Source organism: Bactrocera oleae, chromosome 3, assembly GCF_042242935.1.
Source record: "Bactrocera oleae isolate idBacOlea1 chromosome 3, idBacOlea1, whole genome shotgun sequence".
In the NCBI taxonomy this organism is placed as follows: domain Eukaryota; kingdom Metazoa; phylum Arthropoda; class Insecta; order Diptera; family Tephritidae; genus Bactrocera; species Bactrocera oleae.
The window spans coordinates 80,561,097-80,579,693 of record NC_091537.1 but is presented as its reverse complement, the minus strand read 5'-3'; the positions used below and the strand labels follow the sequence as shown (position 1 = coordinate 80,579,693).

The following is an 18,597-nucleotide window of genomic DNA, read 5'->3' as shown; positions in this document are numbered from 1 at the left end:
AGTTTTAGAATTTAAATGTTGATTTAATAAACTCTCATGTAAAATGATAGCATATAAATTACTGATTAATTCAATTTTTCAATAATTTTGGATTAAAAAATAACACCTTACTTAATTATTTTAACAAATTGCATCAAAGAGTTTATTTGTTTCGAAAATTCCATTTTGTTCCTATAATTTTTTTTGATAAAAATAAGTTTAAACTACAAAGTTAATTTAATCTCATATCAACTAAACTAAAATCAACTTCTTTCCCTTTTACAGAGCTACAAAAAGCAAAGTTCATAAAAACTCATATACATATGTATGTAAATTTATTTCGCAAAATAAAGCTAAAGAACAAACCATATATACACATTTCGAATTTTGATCCTGTGTCTAAGATATGGTTATGAAATAGGAATACCTATTCAAGCTTTTATAACACATTATCAAAGGAAAAAAATAATAGAAGAATATAACACAAACATGTGGCAATATAATATAATAAGGACCATAAGTAATTGTATACTGCATAAACAATGTATTTCATTTCCAATGAAGTAATAAAATTTTTGCAATATGATATTGTAAGTAGAAAAGCTTTGAAATGTACTTTTAGGTAGGTATATGTGTCCAATTAAAGATTGAAATAAAAATTCAATGACAGGAACGGCATGGAATATATGAAACATTTATTTTAAAGTTGGGTTTTGTTTACCGAAATGCATTATAGATAGATTTTAGATGGTGTTCCGAAAATTCCAATTTGTTTCATTGAAGAAAAAAAGTTTTACGAGAAATAAAAATTATTATCTTCTGAAAATGCAAACTTTTCCACATTGGTATACAATATATACATTACCACTTATGGTAGGTAAGTATGTATGTATGTACATATGTATGCATGTAGTACATACTCACATAAGCAAATGTGAATGCGATTTTACTCGCTACCTAAAACCAAGCATTATTTCTGCTTTTATTTATTTCGTTGGTGAAACCAGTTATAAAAAAAATAATTTTTTCTATGAATTCTTTCTGTGAGTTGCAGCTTAAATTACATTTATTATTTCATTTCTTGTTTTAATACACGTAGAATGGACACAAAGCTAAATACAAGTTTTGTTCTAAAAATAATTCAAATATAAGCCAAAATTTATAAAACCAAAAATTGAGCGTATAACTTAATACCCTGAAAATTAATTTTACTGCGTACATATGATCCTGATGATTTTCATCACTGAATTTATTAACTGTTGAAAGTTGACGAAAGGTTGCATGACAATTTTTAATATTTATACGTTGATAAGTACACAATATATTTTCCTGAATGTGTTTGAAAAGTGTTTGTGCGTTGAATGGCGTGTGATATTTGGTCATGCGTTAAATTAAATTCGTTAAAATATACACTCAAAGTCTCTCAAACCAATGTCAACTAAAAATAATTTATAATTTGCTGCCTTCAACAGACTTAAATTTCATCACATTTCTGCCATTTTTTTTACATATTTTACGCATTTATATTCGCATATATTCGTAAATGTATATGTAAACAGGAACACAAAAATTAATAAAAATCATGGTATTGCACCGTGAAAATATTGTAAAAAATTGGCACAGAATGAGCGCGCATTCTTGAGAGCGCGAAGAGAAATGTGGTTGCAACGTGATAGGGTGTCGCAAAGAGGCAGCGGAAATACATCATCATCAATGTCAGTGGCGGTGACAGCATTGCAGGCGGTAACAGTGCGATATTGCTTTATGCTAGTGGCAAAAGTGGCATATATAGCAGTGGGCTGTGAGAGCGCCTAAAATTGTGCTAGTAGTAGTTGGCAGCGTTTGAATTATTACCCAGCGGCTATAATTGTGTTTGTGGATATGCATTGATAATTCAGGTCATATCGGCGAGTTAAGTAAATGTTTTTAAATTTCTTTTAAGTTTTTGTTTAATTGAATTGGTATATAATTTTTTTCAATAGTTGCCTTTTTTGCTTTTGTATGTTATTTCGATATCTATCAATGGTTTCCTAACATAAAATTAGTTTTTTACAAAGCAAATTTTTATGAGTGCATTGGTGTTTGATAAAATTTAAAATATTATTGTACACAGCAATACTTTCAATTAAGAAACAATCATCAACTAATTGTAACCTTTCAAGGATATTTTTATATAAAATTATAGCAAAATATATCTACTAGATAATCGAATGCTTTGCGCAAAAAAATTTCTTAACATAGTTTAACTCACTGTTCTTACTAAAAAAATTATTTCCCTTAAGGGGAAATTTAAATTTATTACTAAAATTATGCTATAATTATAACTACACTACAAACTGTTAACATATATTGCCCAATTCAATTATTATAAAATTTCCTTAAAGGGAAATTCAGATTTACTACTAAAATTATACTATAATTAATAATATATTTAAATATATATTTATATATTTGGTTTCAATTCAATTATCCAAAAATATTCCTTTAAGGGAAATTTATATTTAATACTAAAATTATAGCATAAATGTTGAAAACAAGATTTTTACAATTTGACGACCATCTTATCCTATTAGCGGACATTGAATAAAACTTCTTGGTATGTGTTATTTTTTGTGGAATTATAGTAAGCAAATGCACTCAAATATAATCTATCACTATAATCTAAGATTTTAAGATTTACTTAGGCAAATAATTATAACGCGCTAAAATCGTTATAATGTTAAAAGTATATCCTTCAGGTGTGACATTTTGGAAAATATACTTATTATATTATTCTAAATTTTCTAAAAAGATAATATGGTATTTAAAACTGAGGAATTTGAAAAAAAAAGATTTTTCCAAACTCCTAATAAAGAAATTTTTGTATTATGAACAAAATTATTGCAATATAGAAAAATAGTAAATATTTAGCGAAATATTTATGCTTTTCAAATTCCTAGTTAAAATTTGGTTAAAAAATATTCAAAAAACGAGAGAATTTTTTTTAAAGCTAAACTATACAAAATTTCAAATCTTTTTTGTAAACAAAGAAATTCTCCAAAAAATTTAAGAATTTTTCGGTAGCAAAAATGTTAGTTTTTCTTAGTCAAATCCAAGTCATTACCATTTATATCGCTAAACTTGCTTTTAAGGGAAATTTTGTTGCTCTTTAAATATCGATTCAATCGTTTTCATAAAGTTATGATAACTTAACGATATTTTTTATTGTTGAAAGTGTTTATGTTGTTTTTCACGAGAGGAAATTTTTGTTACAAATGTATTTGTTTATATTTCCCTGAGAATAACCTCTTTACGTTCTGCAGCTCTTAAATTAACATAGTACTTGTAAAATTCTTTCCATGCTACTGTTCAATTGCATTGCTTCTGTCAAATATTTTTTATAGCACCATTGAAATTTTACGAAAAATAATGATAATTAAGAAAATAAATTACGAAAGCAATGAAGAACGTAAATGCAATGCTGCAATGCATGAAATATTCTGCCCTTTTGTTGTGACAGTCAATGTATTTCTGTGGCTGTCAGTGATAAGTAAAAAAAACCACTCATATTTTCTTACGTAATATGAAATAAAAAGCAAGCTGTCACTGCCAACTTACATAATTGCGAACAAGAGTGCACACTGAAGGCTGATAAGTTTGCACAAGGCAAGGCAAAGAACGCGCGCTGGACGACTGCGAAAAGACAGTGGAGCAGAGAAAAATATCACATGCTCCACGAACTATAATTGGGTTGTGGCAGAAGTCTAAGAAGTGGCGAGAAAAAATATGGAAATTTAAGGAGGAATGCGCAATAAAATTAAAAACGTACAGAGGAAATTTTTACAAATCATTGCGAATGAGTGACAAGACAAATAATTAAAAAATATAAATTCAAAGAATGAGAACTGGTAATCGAAGCAGCAATGCTGCAAAAATTCAGACAATATACTATATACTTTTTTACTTAATAATTTTTAAAGTGGCGCGCATGAAAAGGCACATGTCACTGTCACAAAAGTATATAAAGGGTGTGTTTTTGAGGTGTGTAAAATTTTTTTCTTTAAAATGAAATAGAGAAAAACGGAAGAAATTAAAAATATTTAGTTAGTTAGTTCAATTGTTTGTCATTATACCCTGAGCAGCGTGCATTAAGTAGCCACGAAGTTTGTAACACCCAAAAGGAAGCGTCGGAAACCCTAAAAAATATATGTATAAATGATCAGCGTTAGGAGCTGAACGATCAAAACCAAGTTCTTGTAAGGAAGACTTCTTTATTTGACAAGATATCTTCAAGAATCTAAGACAATAATGCAATATTCAATGAAACTATTGAGATCGAATTACTATAGCTAATAGCTGCCATACAAACATACCGATTCAAATCAAGTTTTTGTATGGTATTTTTATGTAGGTGTGAAGGGGAAGCTGGAAACGCTTAGTAACAAGACGATTGATATTTATGCAGGGCACGAAAAAGTCGCGTAGTATTTATCTGTGAAACAGATAGTAACTTTTTCTTTGAGCAGAATTAGATGCTGAAGAGCTATGGGGAGTTATGGAGAATCTCTCCAGCATTTTTTGCATTTCTAATGTGGCAATATGGATTATTTACACATGCCGTGAAGCCAAAAATATGCCCAATCGCTGAATTGAAAAAAAAAAAAAATTTATTTGCGCAAAGAGCGCGAGTTTTGCAAATAAATTTTCAAAAAATTTTCCAGCAGTGCAATTTTTTACACTTTATTTTTCCAACGAATAATTAGTATAAAAGCCAAAAATTTGTGCTGATTTTGATAGCTGCTTTGACAGCTAAAAAATTTGTTGCTCTAAAAAAACACCCTGCTCAGAGAGCTTTCGAGCCGGCACGTACCGTCGCTCTTTTCGAATTTTAAGCGCGTCCATCGATTTTTATGCCAGAAGCCTGCACTTAAAACCATGCAAAGTTCTTGATATACACAAAGAACTATTAATATACATACAAGTATATTATATAAATGCAAATATGCGTGATTATGTATATGTATGTATACATATAGTAAAAAAATTAATCTTTCTTCTCGGCATGACTACATTGCAACTTCTGCACGCACCTACTTGAGCTTAATTAAACATTTTTATCCCAAAGGCGTCCTGCCGCTAGGCAAATACGCACACTTATACATACATATGGTATGTATTATATGCACTTATGTAAGCTTATTTGCTTGTGGCTGTCTTCTTTTTGTGCCTCCTTCACTTACATTGGCTTTAAAACGCAAATTTTCATTTTTACTTTCTTTCTCGCTGAAAGTTAGGGGGTAAATTGAAACCAATTATTTGCACAAGTACTTTTGTATAATCACGTACACATGCTGGTATGTATGTATGTATGTAAGGTATATATGTATGAATGTATGTATAGCGGCTTTTAGCTCTGCCGCTCTCAGTGATATTGTTGAAAATTCAGACAACAACTTTCATTGGTGTTAACAACATGTTAACGTGATACAATTAAAACTTTGCTCCTGGGTCAACACTTCACATACACACACACGTAAATTTATCCCTGTGTAAATACACATACATATATATATGTATGAATTTCGTTAAGTAGTTTTGCAGAAGCGCCAAAAAATTGTCTTCAAATTGTGCAGAGCAAAGGAAAGCAATTGATTGCAAGCATGTGCAACGCGAAATGATAATCCTTCGGTGGCGTTAAGTGGCTGTGCTTAATGTTAAATGCGACGGCTTTTCGTATTCAGATTTGTATATTCGAATAAAAATTGGAAAACAGTTAATATACAAATAAATTTTAGTTAGCACTTTAATTGTGTTTTTTAACACATTTCACAAAAAAAAGTTTTCATATAATAACTTGAGATTTTTCGGTCATTCTGTATTACAGCTATATGCTATAGTAGTCCGATATGAACAATTTCTGTAAAATTTATATAGTGTTACCTTGGAAAATAATCCATGCCAAATTCCGTGAAGTTATCTTGTCAAATGTAAGAGTTTTCCATACAAGAACTGAATTTTTATCGGTCAATTTGAATGGCAGCGTATGCCACAGTGGTCCGATATTGACAGCTCCGATAAATGAGCAAGTTCTTGCAGAGAAAAGAACGTGTGACAAGTTTCAGACGAATATCTCAGAAACTGAGGGATTAGTTCACGTATATACAAAAATACACGCTTAAATCCACTCGACGGTGATCATTTATATTTATTTTTATAGGGGCTCCGAAATTTAGTTCTGGATACAAAAATTTCATGTCATCATATCCTCGACAGTTCTAAATAAATCTTACAGTATGAAATATCGAAAAGTTTTATTCCCAAAATCAAAGAAAGATTTTTCGATGGATATTAATGAAAGTTGTCAAGTTGTGAAAAATATTGGAGCATTGAGCATTAAAGAACAGTCCGAAATGCCACCTAGAAGTGCTGCTTACACAGAAAAAGGATAAAAAATATATTATCATATGTACACTAATAACTACTTCATTACTGCTTCACTGGACTGTAAAAGTTTAGAGACATGCTTTGACATTTGGACCGAGTTTTTAGACAGAAAATCAACCTTTTATGGCTAAATTTAGAAAAAACAGTTGAAATGGCTCTAAGCCTTCGAAATAGCACAAATGCTAGCTAAGAAAGTTATGATTCGAGTTTATAGATTGTAAATGATCAAGGAAAATTTCAATAATAAAGTTATATGACTTTCAAAAGCACCTAAAACATACAAGCGAGATCGCACTACTATACAGGCAGTTCATATGGGGTGTCCATATTGAAAGTGATTTTCAGAATTGACTTTATTTAAGCAAGAATATTTAGAAAGCTGTTGAGAATTATACTAAAAAACACAGCGGAATGAAATCTCACAGTCTTTCTCAACTCATTAGTTGCCATGCACACTGAACAATCGGAATCAAGTGCTTGCATATCTTCACTAAATTTGGCATGGGCTCTTCTTCAAGGCAACAGTGCAATCTTGAAGAAGAAATTGTGCAGATTGAGTTACTATATTTTTGTATTTATGATGGACATTATAGTTTCGGTGCAACCGAAGTAAATTTTTTTTGGAAATTTGGCATGAAATAAAATGCATATACCATAATTTAATGTTATGCCCAAGAATTTAGTTTTATTATAAGGATAAGGCTTTGTAGTTATGTTTTAAAAATGAGTTTGGTCAAGTTATCACCAAGGTCCAATTTTCGACTATAACCGAATATTCTCTTCCAAGGCGTCAACCATCTCGGGCATATCTGCGTAAACAAGCGACTTCACATAACTCCAAAAATAATAGCTCAGCAATTTTCAATCGCACGATCTTGGAGGCGACATCACATGCACACGACGCGAGATATTGAGCTCACCAAAATTTTCCTTCAATAAATTGATTGTTTCGTTGGTTGTATGGCATGTAGCACCGTCTTGTTATAACCAAAAGTCCTCCACATCAACATCCTCCAATTTAATCACAAAAATGTCATTATTCATCTCTCTATAGTGTTCCTCATTAACTGTAACAATATTATTTTTCAAATAATTTTTGAAGAAATATTGATACTTTTTTTGAAGTTGTAACGGCGTCTCAACTATGGCTTGTGAATTATAATCTTTCTAAATGCGACAATTTTGTTTATTAACATACCCATTCAACCGAAAGTGAGCTTCATCGCTGAACGCAATTTTCTTAAGAAAATCGACATCGGCTTGTTCCGAAGTGAGTCTGTTCATTATGAAATGGCAAACCAAACTGAGTATAAATCCAGTAACAGCTGTCAAAAAGAAAAAACTCCGAAAAAAGTATTGCGTCAATGAAAACCACACGTCCGTTATGCAAGTAAGTGCTAAAAATATATTATAATATCTAGCATATCGTTTTGTTACTCATCTTAAAAGAAATATAGTCGCCGCAGACCAAATATAACAAGTGTCTAGTATCTCAAAACTTGGCAACAGCCTGACCTGCAATCCGAATTTGACATATTTTTAAGCCTTAACACAAAAGGTCAGACCATAAGTCTCAAAAATTTGTACTTTGCCAAGCAGTGATATAGCTTTAAAGCAACACAAGTGAGTATCTTTTGTTTTTCTATATATTTGCCAGCATTTTGTGAATATTTTTGCACAAACCAAAAGTTGCACACACACACACACAGAGTTTGCTAAGTTTGCGCATGAAATATTTCTATGCATGCCTATAGTATATAGCATGAAAATTTACTTTTTTTAGTAATATAAAATGCGTTGTCTACAACGATTTAGCCCGAAATGCCATGAAGCTTTAAAAGCTTTTTGTCTGCCTAACAATTTACAAAATGTTCTCACATAATTGCTTAATAGTGTCACGTGTTTTCCATACAATTTTGCCATTTTAGCACAATACATGCATGCATTACACACAACACAACATATATATATATATATATATATATATATATATATATATACACACATAACGTGTGTGTCATTTGTCTGGCGGGTGTGTCGAGAGCTTGACTGGTCACTGCTTAGGTACGCCTTGTGGGTGGCAATTTGAAATTGAGCATATATGTATCTACACACATATACATGTGTGTGTGTGTGGCGGAAAATATTATAGAAGGCATCAAATGTTGCATGCCACAACGGCAATGACAAAGAAAGTGCCAGTAGTGTGTGGAAATTTGTTATAAGTCACGTAGCTGAATGTTGCAGCTACGACTATGCTCGTAGTAATAAAAGCGAAAACACGCAACACGCACACATAGAAAAGAGTGCGGTATGTGTGTGTGTGAAAATAATATGCATACTCACATGCGTATACAAAGACATACATATGTAATAGATATTATTTATGTATGCATTCCTGCATATTTGCCTAAAAGTATGCTAGAACAAACACACACGCACATACCAGTTGGCACATTTGCTCTTTACTTTCCCTCCACAAAAGTGACACACACACACACACAAAATCTCTTGTTTATCACTTTAAACTGTGACTTAAATAATAATAACAGCAAAAACATTAAAAGCCAACAAAAATAACAATAGCAACAACACACCTCGGCCGCATTACAACTTCACGCAACAGCCAGAGCAACAACTCGTTGGCTGTCAACATTCTTGTTGATGTTATGCATTTTAATGCAATTGTAGAACACTACAGGGGTCATGTGGCAATGCTGGAGCATCAAACTAGGCTAGCTGGCGTGTGTGTCACATTTCATTTCATTTAAAATTATGTATATAATATAGGTGTGTGTGTGTGCATACCAGTCTGCATTAAAACCATTGTAAGTTAGCTCGTATATGCTGTGTATGTGTGCCGCCGCATATATTTCCAAATGCATGCATACTTTTAGGCGTTCGTGCATGCGAAAAGCACTCACACTAAATTGCGTGCATTGCATGCAATTAACTTGCACGCACGAACGCACACGCACATAGCCAAATTTTATCACACACACAAACACAAACACATGCACATATACATCGGCATCGTCAAATCATATTACATGCATTTACAAAACACACATTAAAGCATCATTATCGCTTTATGACATCAACCCCGACATGCGGCTCATCGCACACGGCTTAATTTTATATTGGATACAGCTCAGCTAAATGTATGCATTGCGTAGTGTTGTGCGTGCGCAAATGCAACGCTGGCTGAACGCGTCACATGTGTGGAATATGAATATAATTTTATTGGCTGGAATTGGATTTGGTGTAAGCGGTTGGATGACTCTAAATAAATTGCAGTCAAATTGAGTTGATAAATGTGAGTTCTTTTTGTAGTATTGTATATTGCGGACTCAGTGAGTGATAGGAAAATTTTAAAATATTAATTTTTTTTTTAAGACTATACATTTCTTATATTACGAGTATATGACGTTAATGCGTCTTGTTAGAATTTTCAAAAAGTGCTATCGTTGAACTTTAAAATTTTTCTCTATAAATAATACGTAAAAAGTCAGCATTCTGTTTTTGAAGCCAGAAGTTTTTTTCATTGCAGATTCTTGCAAAGCATAAAGTTCCGAAAAATCTAGTGAGATGTTTTTTCATTTATATATATGAAAAAATTATTTATATTACGAGAAAACACAAGAAAAAAGTTGATGAAATCAAAATTATACTAACGAAAAGACAACTTGAATATTAGTGATTTTATCACAAAAATATTGTTATAGCTTTAAAATATGGACTTTTTAAATATCGAGCAGAAAATGAAGAAAAGAAATGATATCAATACTTTAAATTCTTTTTTGATTTCCTCACTTTTCGAAGCAATAAATGTACGAATATTATGGTATTTTTAATGAAAAGAAATTTGTTTTTTTTATCACTTATTTATAAGAGAAACTTGGAACTTGCTCACCAAGAACTTTTAAAATTACTCTAAAAACTTTTTCTTGCACGGATATTACTTACTCTGTTTACTTTTTTGTTTTTCTCGTATATGGTTTTAGTTTGACCCATGAATTCGATATTTTAGTTTTGGCTTAAGCTCGTGCAGATATTAAAGAATATTCGCTGATTCGGTTAATATTTTCGGAGATATGAACGATTTGTAACCAATTTTTATCTAAATGTCTCTTCTAGCTTTTTTTCTTTTAACTGTATTTTTTTTAGCGTCGATGAGAATTATTTCTCAGCAACGATTGCACCAATATTCTTCAAATCTACAAGTATAAACAATTTTTTTAGGTAATGCTTCTTCGCTACGATTTTTGACAAAAACTTCCATTTCTTCAAGGAATATTTGGCGAGAAAACTATGTTTTTAAGAAGTCGCCATTTTGTTAAAAAACGACATTCTAGCTAACCTATTCTTTTGTTTATTAACTGTATTTATTTAATTTCAGAATAAATCCTTAATTATTTTGGATTTCAGATACGTCTTGCTTACTCGAAGACGCCTTTTCGCGAAGGGGATCGCCTATAGGCGTTAGAGAACTCAGTATTAAAAAACAAAAATATTATGGGGTCTTAAAGTACATTGACTTCTTCTCTTTCCGAAGGATCTTCAGGAGATCGTCTATAGAAGCACAGGAACTCAATATTGAATTCTCTAAATGTATGAGTACGAGTTTGATATATTTACATATATAACAAAATTTTTCACCAAAACCATATTATTTTACACTTATAAGTAGGCATATCTCCTTAAGATAAACTTCCTTTAAATACAAAAAAGTAATAAAGCTCTTTAAAAGTTGATATATACAACTTATATATACGCATATACATACATACTTTTTTTTTTAAAGAAATTATCGTTTTAGTAAATTTTCAAGCTCTCACTTTTCCCCACTAATATTAAATATGGTCACCTCTTTATAAAAAAATGTGACTATGCCACTGTGTTACTACAAATCTAAGTATAGTTTGTATATATAAACTTTAATCATTGAAATTAAAAAGTTTTTGACTCCAAATATTTTTAATATGAGTTTTTCATTTCGTTACCACCTTTGTAAAATTTAGGATTCAGAATATTCTCGCTTACAAAGTTGCTTCATCATTAATATTATCAAAATTAATTTAAAACGGTTGCCACTTTTTTCATATTTCACAATTACACGATATATTTTCAGAATTCTAATTGACGAAATAATCGAAACACATTAGTTCAGAAATATTATAAAATTGCTACAAAATAGTTTTCACGTTTATCAATGAATGTTTAGTTAACTATATAATGTACAAATACATATATACAAATGTCTACAAAATTGTACTGCTGTCAATTGAAAAATCAAAATTAATAAGTAATACCAATAAAACAACTTCCGACATTCCTTTATATGTGTACAAGAGATTTAAAATGGTGTTGCCACTTAATACTTTTGTTTAATCTTTTAACAAAAACAATTTGAGAGTTGAAATCAGTTTTTTTAATGATACACCGTTGATATATGTATGCAATAACGTTTTGTAATATATATCGTAATATACTCTTTTTTTTCAGTTTTAGAGCAATTTTGAAAAAGTTAAATATTTTATATTTTCAAAATTAAGTAAACATTTATTTTAGAACATTAAAAGTACTGTAATTTTCAAACACTTATTATACTATATTGTTTGACGTTAATGAAGTTTTGTGAATACTTTTTCTATTTCTCATATTTTCAATTTACAATTTTTGACCACTTTTCTTGCTCAAAACTTTTTTTTTTTAATGTATGCTCAAAATAATCATTTCATTATTTTTTATTTGTTGCTATTTAATTGCTCGCTCGGTAAAATAAAATATTTTCATAATTTTTTTTTTAATTTTCCACACACACTCACCTTGCTGTGTCTTCACTTGCACCGGTGTGGACATCGGACCGGCGCCCATTGAGGTATATGCCTGCACACGCACCGTATAAATGGCATGCGGCGTCAATTCCGAAATGGTTGTCAGTTCGCTATTGTCCACCATTTGTGAGTCCCAAGACGCCTCGGGTTGATTGGGATTTGTTGTGTAATAGACTTTGTAGCCCTAAAAATGGAGAAAATCAAAACAGAAATGTTTAATCAGAGGAATAAGAATGTATAGAATGTGCTTATTACATATAAGTATTATATATATAAAAATACATATTAATGTGTATATAGAAATTAGTAGATATGTACCAATTTCAAAACCTTGTGGCTGACTATGGCGAGCTTTGGTTTAGCGGTCAGCTAAAATAAAATACACATTGGTATAGAGGTATTATATATTTGAATAAAAGCACTGTGATTTTGTACATAAGTACATAGTAGATATATTCAATGCAAACATTTGCCTAAATCACCTCAGTATTTTTTGGCTTTCCATTATCCGGTAGCGCTGCCTATTGTTCGGCAATCACACCAATTGATTAATGCGACTGACCTACAATGAATGCATGATTAACACGCTCGTAGCTACATTTGATTTTACATACCATACATATATTATACATATGTACATAGGTATGCGAATGTATGTATATACATCTATATGTTCACATACATAAATCTATATATGTATGTATCAAGCTCTCGGCTCGAATGTCGAATTTAAAACAAAGCCTGCCGCAACCGCATTCATTTCTAACTTCACATTCAACTAAAGCTTGCCTGTGTATATTATTCACCCATACATATCTACATATGCACATTCTTTCCCTGGGCAATTGAGTTCAATAGGTCAATTATTAAATCCTGATTGTTCTCTTAAATATTACCGCCATTGCATAGCTCGTGTTCGACTTGTGTGAAAATTATGCTTATGTGTCTACATACATTTGATATAAGCTATTAGAACAAATATATATATATATCTTGTATCTGCAGGACGTGTCAAACAGTTCACAGCACACCAAAGTCTTTCTATCTATACAAGATTCTGGTTTAAAGGCTTCATTCTATGCGGAAAAGTAACGATGTGAGTTTTAGATAAAATTTTTGTTGTTTAAAGATAAAAAAGTTTAAGTAAATTAAGTATGATATTTGACATAAAAAAAAAAGATTTTTTTTTAGTGCTTAAAAAAGTGCAAGCTTTCATAGAGCTTTTTTCAAGAGCAGATGGATGGATGGAATTGGTGTATTTGACAAGTGCGAGCTTTCAATAAGCTTTTGTATAAAATAATTTAAGCACAAATAGGCTCGAATTTTTTTGTAGAATGAATAAGAGATCTTTCGTATTAGTATTGTAGATTTTTTTGTTGTTCAAGAAATGAAGCGTACACCAAGAATATTTATAGAAGCAAATTTCTAAGTAGTAAGATCGTAAAAGAACAGGAGATCAGAAAAGGCTTATATTGGTTATAAAAGCCAAGTTTAATTCGCATTATTAAAATGTTTAAATTTTTCCTAGCTAGGCTTTCATAGCACTCTGTTTTATACAATATAAACATTACTTTTGAAGTAAAATATGTATGAAGTATGTCATTCGGCACAGACGGAAACATTTAGTAATCACTTGGTTCCAGGTGCGGACTATAAAGTAAATTCATAAGAAGCTTCCAACCAAGCTCGCGGAACTTATAAAGGCGCACTATGGCGTGGTCCTGATGAAACACGATTTCTCTCTTATTGAAGTGAAGTGACCCACTTTTTATCACCAGTACCCATTTGCTACAGAGTTGAAAATTCGGTAAATGAGGTTTTTGGCGATAACTTTTGTAGCACTTATACATCGAGTGTCGTTTTTTTTCTTGTCTTATTTAAATGATTCCAAATGGTCTTTTGTGCAATGTTTAGCTCTTTGACAGTCGAAACAGTGCTTACATGACGGTCGTACTAGACTACTATACATTATTTTATATATGAACTATAAGGTACTCTATAATATGTATATATGCACGAGCACCTAGTTAGTTTGAAGCTAAGCTGATGTTAACATTTACTCTAATCCTCTATATTTCACCCACACTTTCTACATTTGTTTACCATGTATATATATATTGTATATGTGTATGTATCTGTCAGCATTTGTATACTTCGCTTACGCTACCTTTATCTAATCAATTTGCCGTGTTTGTTTGATGCCAATAGCGTCTATGCTAACAGGAATTTGTCTCTTCGATTGGTTGTTATTGTCCTTAAAAGAACGTGTGGATATAGGTACATACTAGATAGGTTATAACAAGCGACATTGCGCCATCAAACCAAACAGAGTCAAGTAACCTCAGCGGCGACAAATAGTCGAAATGCCTATTTAGTTGAAATGCCAACAAGTTTGCTAATATCAACACTAGCGACTGATGTGGAAGGTAATAGTAGTAACAACAAAAAGCAAAGGCGATAACAAAGGTGAATGCAAGCTAACATTTTTAATGTGGTTAGAAGACATTTGTATTACATTTGCCAACGACTATCCGTAAAGACATTTCTTGAACATCGTTAGATTGATAATTACTAGGCTTTATTTTGTTGGTTGTAGTACATGCTGAAATACATATTTTGCAGAGTGCCGGAACGCTGATGTGTGCTAAGTTTTCTATTGTACATTTGAGTATTTTACCTGACTGATGAAATACTTGTAAAGTGCATGTTCTTTAAGGAGGTATTCTATTTTTTTAAATTGCGTTTTGAAATTTCTTTTCTGTGCTTTTGCAATATGCATAGCAAAATGATAAAAAAAATGAACGCTATAAATATCAATTTCTTTTATTTTATTCATTACAAAAAAATCTCGAAATGTAGGCTTGTAGACTAGAATACCCCTTTATGGATGTTATAAGAGTGCCTTCGATTGAGTAAGAGTTACGACTTACTGGGAGCTTTGCATGTCAGGAATACAATTTGAGGGTTTTTTTAATTTCTAGTCTTTGCAGAAACAGGATAGGTTTTTAGTCTTTTCGAAGAGGGTTGTTAGTTCAAGAATGGGCCGGGCGGTAGCCACGTTATGTGAATAATCGTCGAGAGTTCTAATTATTTTATTATATTAAATTACTACAATTTTTTTTTTGTTATTTTAATTGAGTTTTAGGTTCTGGAGAAAGAAGTGACATTCAAAAACGAAATATAATATAGAAAATTTTCGAAACTTTGAGCTTAGAACGTGGAGTTGATCCAAACTCGATGAATTTCACTTGAAAAATTGTAAGGTTATGTTACCTTAAGAAAATTATGCAGATTTTTCAAACTTTTTGGATTAGCTATCAGTATTACTTAGTATTGTTCGAAGAGATCATTTCTCTAGTTCGAGTGAAGGGAAAAATCATTCTTACAAATAAGTTCGAGATATATTCACAGGTGTGCTTACATAAGCTTACGTAAAAAAAATAAAAATCACAATGCAAAAGGTTCTTAAAATCGTAAATTCGATCTTTTTTCGGAATTTTTTTTTATGATGTTTGGCTCAAGTTTTTTATTTTCAGATGGATGGCAAACCTTTTTTTTTTTAAATATGTTTATTGTCGAAATTCGTTATTAGTTATCTAAACAGGTCCTCGAAACCAGGACAATGATAAGTCTGGTTCTTTGTGTTATTGGTAGAAATTTATGGGCCAGATAATTTATCAAGAACTTCTGTATTATAGGCAAATGGTTGTTAATTTTAAGGAGCTCCAAAAATTAACTAAACAAGTTTTTTAAAATTATTTTTACCTATATGCCAACGTTGCTGGCCAAAAAATGCTCTTAAGAATTGGTCTTAAAACACCTGGTGTACACAGTCGACCATTTACTGTTGATTTGCTAACATCTTGCCAATTTACATCCAAGTTCATATATAAAGCCTTGTTCCCTGCAAAGCTGATTTACATGTCAGTTGCAAGCGTTTTAAGCACTAGTACACACAAGTAGCACATAGAAGAATACCTTACGCATGCACATATTCATATATACAAGTATAATCGTATTTATGTATGTATGCATGTCTGCGTATTTGCCTCTAACCACGCGGCCGCAGTGTAATGAAGCTGTTGTACGTTGATTATATGTGGTATAACTTTAGGCGAGACACAATCAGCTCAATTTTAAGCGTACACGTATGCATACAAACGTATAGATAGGTGTGTGTGCTGACATTACAACTCTTTGTCAAATGAGCACATACCCAGAAACAGTCATTACTAAGCGTGTGTAGACAACTGAATGTACATATATTCTCGTAGAATACACTTACTTAGTCACATGTAATATAATAGGCAGCAGTTTAATTAAATTACCCACACATGCTCATATATATATACACATGTAGAAATGTTTATACATATATACATATATTAGGGTGTTCGTTTTTTTTTGCAGACGCCTCCGGAAGTTTCAGTTTTTGCTACAAAAAAATTAGCCAACATAAATAACCCGAATTTAAGTCGTGCCTAATTCATTTCACTTTTAACATATATTTATTATGAGACTTTTTGATCGGTTGCAATAAATTTAATATTTCCAAAGTAAATGAAACTGCAACTTTGAAGAAGGCATATGCTAATACAAAATTTTCTGCTCTACCAAAAAGGTTTTATTGATTTTTCCATAAAAATTACTTATACGCATATAAAGTTATGCATGAACTGTACTTTCCTGTTCATATCGTGTGAGCAAGCAGAATTAACAAGGCATTTTTTGGGGTATAACCTTTAAAAGAATGCTTTTATAGAAAAAATCAATAAGATCTTTTTTGTAGAGCGAAAAATTGTGTATTTTAGTATGTATATTTATTTGCTTAATGCAAAATACCAAAAATATATATGGAAAAAGATCATTTAGTGGAATTGCCATAAAACTAGCAAAAACTGAAAACTCAAGGGGGCGTCAGCAAAAAAAAAAAAATTTAACACTGGAAATAATGGACACCCTAATATATATCATGCAACATTTACGTGAGCATCCAAGCGCACATAAGATACACAGACATCAGAGTTTGTATGTGTGCACTGTCAGTAAACTCATTGCTTCGTCGCAGGAGCAAGTGTCTTTGTAAGTCACACCGCACAAGTAAGTGGTGCGCCTTTGTGTGTCGCAAATTAATGTTGACATAGAGTCACTTGCCAGTGCTTCTACATTTATTGCTCTTCGCAGCCAGCTTTCAATGCGTTTAAGGATAATCGATTTATGACTGTGTTGAGTATTCAAGTCGACGCAAAACGCTTTACAATAGTTATACATCAGCACCTAATAGACTAAACGCCCAGCGCATACACACTTAAACAACACACGCATATATATTTACAAACATACACACACATACACATACACAGACACTGGTGCCACTCACTCTTACTCACACACGCTCATAGTGTTCTTGATTTCACTTGTTGTGTTGTTGTCTTTATACTATTCCGCTCATTTAAGTGTTTTATTTATTGCACATTTTTGTTGTTGTTGTTCTTGTTGTGGTTTATTATATTGTTGTTTATTATTTTCTTTCTGTTTATTGCTTTTGTTTGATTGCTTTGTTGATTTTTCAATTGAAAAGCTGTTTAGTTGTTTATTGACTTTTACAATTAGGTGATTATTTATGTAAGAAATAAAGCAGTTTGCGAAAAGAAGCAAGCGAGCTGTTGTTTTAAGATTAGTATCTGAGAATTAGTAGATGTGTGCATAAAAAGTATCAGTTATTAGAGGAGTGTGTTGACACAATAATTAAAAAAGCAATTAGAGCGAGAAACTAATATTGATATAAAAAAAAAAAATAATTAAAAATGAAATGAACAACAAAAACATGAAAAACTTTAACTTTAGATGCACTGCAGCTATAATATCCTTCACAGGTGAATTTCTCATAGCATAGTAGAGCATAAAAAAGCTTTATCTGGATTTTGATAGGCCAATGTATGACAGATATGTGATATAGTAATCTAATCAAAATAAAATGTTTGCAGTTTCTAGACAATAATCCAAATTTCGTGAATATAATTCGACAAATAAACAAGTTTTCCGTACAAGCGCATGATTTTGACCGAGCAGTTTGTATAGCCGCTATAAGTTATAGTCACTCGAGCTGAATAATTTCTTCGAAGATTTCACCGCAGCCTTATACAATAATCCATGCTAAATTTCTTCAAGATATCTCATCAAATACAAAAGTTTTCCATACAAAGGCTTGATTGTGATCGCTCACTTTGTACGGAGGCTGTATTCTATAGTGATCAAATATCAGCGCCTCCGACAAATGAATCGCACCTGGGCGAGAAAATGAAAATTTCAATCGATATCTCAAAAACTGAGGAACTAGTTTGCGTATATATAGACA

The 18,597-nt window shown here is 31.5% G+C and overlaps 1 protein-coding gene across 14 annotated transcripts in view; it reads right to left on the bottom strand.

Moving 5' to 3' along the window:
* Positions 1-18,597, bottom strand: part of Lar (tyrosine-protein phosphatase Lar) — a 781,775-nt gene that overhangs the window by 50,443 nt on the left and 712,735 nt on the right. For all 14 annotated transcript variants that reach the window (XM_070107010.1, XM_070107011.1, XM_070107015.1 and 11 more), the window contains one exon: positions 12,231-12,423. In XM_070107010.1, the coding sequence (XP_069963111.1) occupies positions 12,231-12,423 (193 nt within the window). The remainder of the gene's footprint in view (positions 1-12,230; positions 12,424-18,597) is intronic.